The following is a 6,060-nucleotide window of genomic DNA, read 5'->3' on the forward strand; positions in this document are numbered from 1 at the left end:
TAAAAATTGTTTCCCCTCCCAACCCTAACCCACTAATCTTCTCTTTTTCCCTCAGACCCGTCGTCTCCACTCGCCCTGGCACTTGCTGCACGCGAACGAGCGCTCACTGCTCGCACACCGAGCCCGGAGCCTCGAATGAAACACATATCTGCCTCCACCACGCCCATCCTAACCCCAGCCGCCAGCCCCGAGGGCAGACACAAGCGCACCCCTATCACCACCCCGCAGAGCAGCCCCGAGCCGAGGTCCAAACGCACCACCCCTCAGACGAGCCCCGAGCAGCGAACCAAGCGCACCACTCCCCAGACGAGTCCTGAGCTGAGGCATAAACGCATAACCCCGCCCTTGTTCCCCGACGGACAGGTGGAGCGTCCAGAAACAGAGGGAGGCGTGACATCACCTGCCGGCCCCTCCCCTGAGCGCTGGAGACCCACCGCCTTGCCGCAGCTGGCCAATGAGAGTCACCCTGCTCTGATTGACAGGCGCAGGAGCCTCACAGTGGGCAGCTCAGAGGAAGAGGGCGGGGCTTACACTGTTACACTCCCCCCGGCGTTGTTGTCGTCCAGCGATGAGGAGACTAGGGAGGAGCTTCGCAGAATCGGCCTGGTAACTCCACCCTCTGCCTTCGCCAGTCCTACCGGCCTTCCTCCCCCATCCTCCCTCTCCCTGTTGCCACGGCGAGTTGGGGAGGGAGGGGGAGGAGAGAGTGGTCCTGAGTCGCTGGGTAGACGAGGAGATGAGGAGGAAGGAAGTGACGAAAGGCTCCACGACAGCTCCTCCCCCAGCTCACTCCCTCCCTCCATCACCTTGGCGTCCCCTCCTGATCCATCCTCCCCCTCCTCCCCTCCTGCTGCTCACCCTTCGCCCTCCTCGCCCTCCACCTCCCCATCTGGTTTTAAGCCACGCCTTCGCTCACCTATAGGTCGGGGCCGCTCTGCGCTCCGGGATCCGCTGCTGAAGCAATCATCAGACAGCGAGCTCCTCCCGTCTTCTGCGTCCTACTCCTCCCCCTCCTCGCCACTCTGCTCCTCCCCCACCGGCGGCTTCGGACGGCAGCCACGCTATCTGTTCCAGAGGAGGTCAAAGCTGTGGGGGGGAGGGGACGATCGCGATGAGCGGCGGGGCTTCAGCCCGGATGACGTGGGACGTCCAACAGCACTGGGAGGTCAGGGGTCGGGGTCGGCCGTGGATCTGAGCAGCCGGTCCGCGTCGGCGCTGGAGCTGAGCGGCAGGGCGGGGTCTGGAATCGATCTGGCCAATCGGCTACAGCTGCTCAACAAAGACAGTCACTCTCTGGGGGAGGAGCCGAGTCCCCTCGATCCGGGCCGGAGGTCACCAGTAGGAGGTGCCAGGTACTACCTTCTACTGTAAATACTGCAGTACTACTGACCTGATAGTACTACTGTGTGTGTGCGTGTGTTGTAACAGAATCTGTTGTTTGTGTTGTTCCAGATGTGTGGACAATGGAGAGAGTAAATCGTAGGTTTTTATCTCTGGTAAACACTTCCTCGTTATCGCTAACAGATGATTTTCATTCGCTAACAGCTAACTAACATGCACCTTCTCCACAGACGACTAACTACTAAATGTCTGAAATTTCTGTCTCATGCGTCTTTTGAATGAAATTAATGAATTGACTATTTGCTTAACACCTCTACCGAAAAATTATCCAATTATAGCTTTGTAAACATAACAAGGCCTGAGAACAACTGTAACAGGCGTAGCAACAGTAACTAAGGGAAACGAGGCTTAGCGAGCGATCCATTACTAACTCCATGTAGACACATCAGCTGTCATTCATTTACTGTCTAATGTGTTGCAGGTTGTTCTCCAGTCTTGGTGAACTCCACACTATCTCCCAGCGAGGATACGGCCCCAGCTATACAGTCCGACCAGGAAGCCGCTACCCCGTCACCCGTCGGAGCCCCTCCCCCTCTCCCTCCCCATCTGATAGGTCAATAGGGCTCCCCTCCTCCACCGCCCCCTGCTCTGAAAGGCCAGATCTGAGCTCGGGTCGCGGTCTAACAATCCTGAAGTCGTCCAGCCTCAGCCTCCCCTCAGAACCAAAGGAGGTTCGGTTTGTGATGCGAAGCGCCAGTGCACGAACCAGGTCCCGTTCACCCTCACCTTCACCCCACGCCTCTCCCTGCCCCTCCCCGGTCCTCAGCGGGCCCCTGCTGGCTCTTCGGCCATGGAGGCAGCGGCCCCTCAACTTGTGGAATAAATATGACGTGGGTGACTGGCTGGAGAGCGTAGGCCTCGCCGAACACCGCCAGCGCTTCCAGGAGCACGAGATCGAAGGCTCCCATCTCCCCGCCCTCACCAAGGAGGACTACGTGGAGCTGGGCGTCACCAGACTGGGACACCGAATCAACATCGAGAGGGCTCTCAGACAGCTACTGGATGGTTCCACTTGACCCCTCACCTCCGACCACTAACCTCTAGACATCCTGAACTGTGACCTCATAACCCCTGACCTCTGGTCAGACACTAGGCCATCTCTTTGACTAGAATATCTTAGCAGTGACTGAATCTTTAGACCTTTTTACCAACGTGGAGCCCGGCTCTCTGAGCGATCTCGCTGACATTTTGACTTATCAGCTCTTTGATCGACCCAAACGGATTTAGTCAAAACTAGAGCTAACTCATAACATCCACACGTGGTGCCTTCAAATGGGGTCGTGTTTACGAGAGGGGAAGTCGTGTTAACAATATTCTTGGCGTTCCAAGTCGTGAAGAACGACGCTGCTAAGCAACGGCAATATTAACGTTACTGTCGGCGTCTAGAAGCCACAGAGGATAACAATTTAGAAAGCTTGCAAGTGGGTAACATAATGCAGAAAATGCAAAAAGACATAATGACAGAGGAAAAAGATGAGGTCGTTGGGAAGATCAACATTCAAGAAAAACAATATACGACTAAAATTACAATATATTGACTTATTATGCACCGAAAAAATAACTTCCATAGGCTCCGACATTTCTGACAACGTCAACAAACACGGCACAAGTCGTGAACTGGAAGCTTTCAGAAACTAATCAAAACTAAAGCTAACTCATCACACTGTGTGGATGTTAGGAGTTAACTTTAGTTTTGACTAAAGCTAACTCCTAACATCCACACAGTGTTCTACAGCTGGACACAGAGCTCTCAACAGGTGAAGGGACGTTGATCAAAGAGCTGATCTGACAAAACTGATAACAAATACAATGAGACGGGTCATTTTCCTCGTGCCATTCTGCTTCCCCAGACGAGTTTAGCGAGACTTTTTTGCGAGCAGAGCTGGACGATTAGCGAGCTACTGGGAGTCTCTACCTTAACGGGAGTCTTTCTTGTGACTTTTTTTTTTTTTTTTTCTTCCTTTCAAATATCACTCATGAAGAATACGTGTTTTATTTTGAGTTCATATCTTAACGCCGATCATTTAGAATTTATAAATAACAAGTAATAATAATGTGGTGGTGATGACTTACAGAGTTTCTAATAGTTTGGAAAATGATTTTGAGTTCCTTATGATTTGACAATGAATTGAATTTCAGGGTCGTTTCGGTGACGTTTTGAAATTCATAATGATTTGTCAATGAGTGTGACTTTGTGCTGATGTGCTGTGTGTTTCAGGGAGAGCTGCAGCAGAGCTCCAACTGGTTTCTAACCTGCTTATCGAGGGCTTACTGTACATGGTGCTATCTGTTTAAAGCCATCTGTACAGAAAATACCTTCCCCTCCTATACCTTCCTCACACCGACACACGAAACTCCTAGCTTAACCCCCCATGACTCTATTATTCCTAAATTAATCAATCACATGTGGCTGTACCATCTCGCAGTAATGGTAAGTCGCCAGAAAGAGGCCATATATGGAGTTTCCTCCCTGCCATATTGGGGATTTTGTCCCTGCCATACGAGTTTCCTCCAGACCATATAACGAGCTCCCCAGACGCCATAAATAGAGTTTAAAACACGGCATAATTGGAGTTTCCCTATTACAGTTTACCGTGCGTTCACTTGAAGTCGCAATATTTTAGTTTATGAGTCAAAATGCGGTCTTACCAAAATTCGTTTCCCATTCATTTCAATGAAGAAAGGTGTATTGATCCCGCCTTACAAAGCTTCACAAAAGTTCAGTTCCATAGTTAAGACCTTTACACACCGGGGGCGTTTCTTAGCACGATTAATTCACACGTAATATATTAGAACTGTTGTTTTTGTCAGGAAAACTTTCACACAGAATGCAAATATTACGCAGCAAAAATGTTATTTGTCGGAAGGAGGTTGATTTTTCTGAGCTTTTGCACCGTGTATAAAGGCATCAATCAATCACTTAGTGCGGAACCGGTTGAGTTGCACCTATATTCATGAAACAACAACACAGAGGCTAATCCGAACTAAGACGACAAACTTTATTACTCCTTTCAACCTTGCCAAAGGCCGTTCTTACCTTTCGCAATAAAAGCCTCTACATACAATAGCTGCAGGCGACTATTTTGCATTTTGTGTTGTTTATTCATCACGCCCCTGATGTGTAAAGGCCTTAAAGGTGGAATGGACACCTAATTTAGGAAATATTGTTCATATACGTTTTATATCACTAGTCCAAGAACAATTAACGACAAAGTAGGGCTGGGTGATATGGACACAATTTTCTTGCGTCACAATGCAGAAATCATGATTGAAACATTATATTCTTTAGGTCTTCACGTGCAGTGTAGTTAAACAAGAGTTATAAAAGACCTGCATTGTTATGCATATTCAGTAAATTCAGTAGATACCAGAAATTTAGTAGTCCATATCAATACCAGTGAAATTAATCTGATATATCTCCCAGTCCTAAAATAGAGCTGTATAATTTAGTCTTTTGAATGCTATTTCAAGTCCGGATTTCAAAATCCGGTTGGACCGCACCGTTAACATTACTGGACACAACTCTTAAAGAAACGATCCCTCCTTTCCCCATCTTGCCCAGAGACAGACAAGAAGACTTATATCTATAGGTCCAGGACGTGTTTAGCCTAGCTTAGCACAAAGACTGGATGCAGGGGGAAACTGCTAGCCTAGCTTTATCAAAAAGTGAAAAAAATACACCTTCAAACGACCAAGCTGTCTGACTTACATGTTGTATTTCGTTCGCTAGTCACCAATCTATCCAACTGAGTTTTGGTGACAGTAGTTTATAAAAACTCATCATAAGGATGATGTTAACTGCTGCTAAAACCACAATGTCTCGTTTTTACTTCATTACATTTCTACACCTGCACAGTAAACAAGATACAACACGTAAATGAGATATCTGAAGTCAATGGAGGGTGTATTAATTCATTATTTTTAATTCGGAAGCCGAGTCAAAGAACGTATATAGCCAAGAAGTGAAAGTGTTCGTTCCATTGCAACATCAGCTTCCGCCGTTTTGGACTGAAAGCGACTACCGGACGCCAGTAAAACGTCCGCCTAAGAAGTGCAGTACAAAAGTAAAACGAAATTATTTCTATTCTATTGTCATATTCTACCGAAATGGCCTGTGTTGAACAATAGAATATTATAAATATAATATTTTCAGTCCAAAATGGCAGAAGCGTCTGTTGTAAAAACAAACAGAGTTTCATCTCTTTGCTTCTATACTCTTTGGCTGAGTTAATAATCATAAACTGTTGACTTTAACTGCGCTTCGACAGACACTCCATGCCACAACTCCCTCTTTTCTAAATAACTTCACACAGTAAATTTAAACTAATTTGACACAACTACATAATCTACCTAACAAGTGACTCCTCGTCAATCCCCTCTGAAGCACAATCAACGTCCCAGTGCCTGTTTCTACAACAACAAAATCCACTGCGCTTATCTCGCTTTTTATTCCCAAACTGACGTACACGAACACAAGCTGAACCACAATCATGAATCCCAAAGTTGTAAAGTTCACGGTGCCCTTTTATGTGAAAAACTATTACCTGAGAGCTATAGAATGTATAGTCTATGTACAGCACATTACAGTAGACTTTATAGTCTGTATAATATATATTATGGTTGAATAATGTAGCTATAGTGTAATATATAAAGTATAGT

The 6,060-nt window shown here is 47.0% G+C and overlaps 1 protein-coding gene across 9 annotated transcripts in view; it reads left to right on the forward strand.

Moving 5' to 3' along the window:
- shank3b (SH3 and multiple ankyrin repeat domains 3b) overlaps positions 1 to 5,264 on the forward strand; it is a 38,594-nt gene extending 33,330 nt beyond the window's left edge. For 5 of the 9 annotated variants that reach the window (XM_037760644.1, XM_037760647.1, XM_037760646.1 and 2 more), the window contains 3 exons: positions 56 to 1,352; positions 1,453 to 1,479; positions 1,823 to 5,264. In XM_037760644.1, the coding sequence (XP_037616572.1) occupies positions 56 to 1,352; positions 1,453 to 1,479; positions 1,823 to 2,417 (1,919 nt within the window). In that variant the 3' untranslated portion in view covers positions 2,418 to 5,264. Of the gene's footprint in view, positions 1 to 55; positions 1,353 to 1,452; positions 1,497 to 1,822 lie in introns of all 9 variants that reach the window. The other 4 variants (XM_037760648.1, XM_037760652.1, XM_037760651.1 and 1 more) reach the window with 2 other exon arrangements.
- The last annotated feature ends 796 nt before the right edge of the window (positions 5,265 to 6,060 follow it).

This window comes from Sebastes umbrosus, chromosome 23 (assembly GCF_015220745.1).
Source record: "Sebastes umbrosus isolate fSebUmb1 chromosome 23, fSebUmb1.pri, whole genome shotgun sequence".
Taxonomy (NCBI): domain Eukaryota; kingdom Metazoa; phylum Chordata; class Actinopteri; order Perciformes; family Sebastidae; genus Sebastes; species Sebastes umbrosus.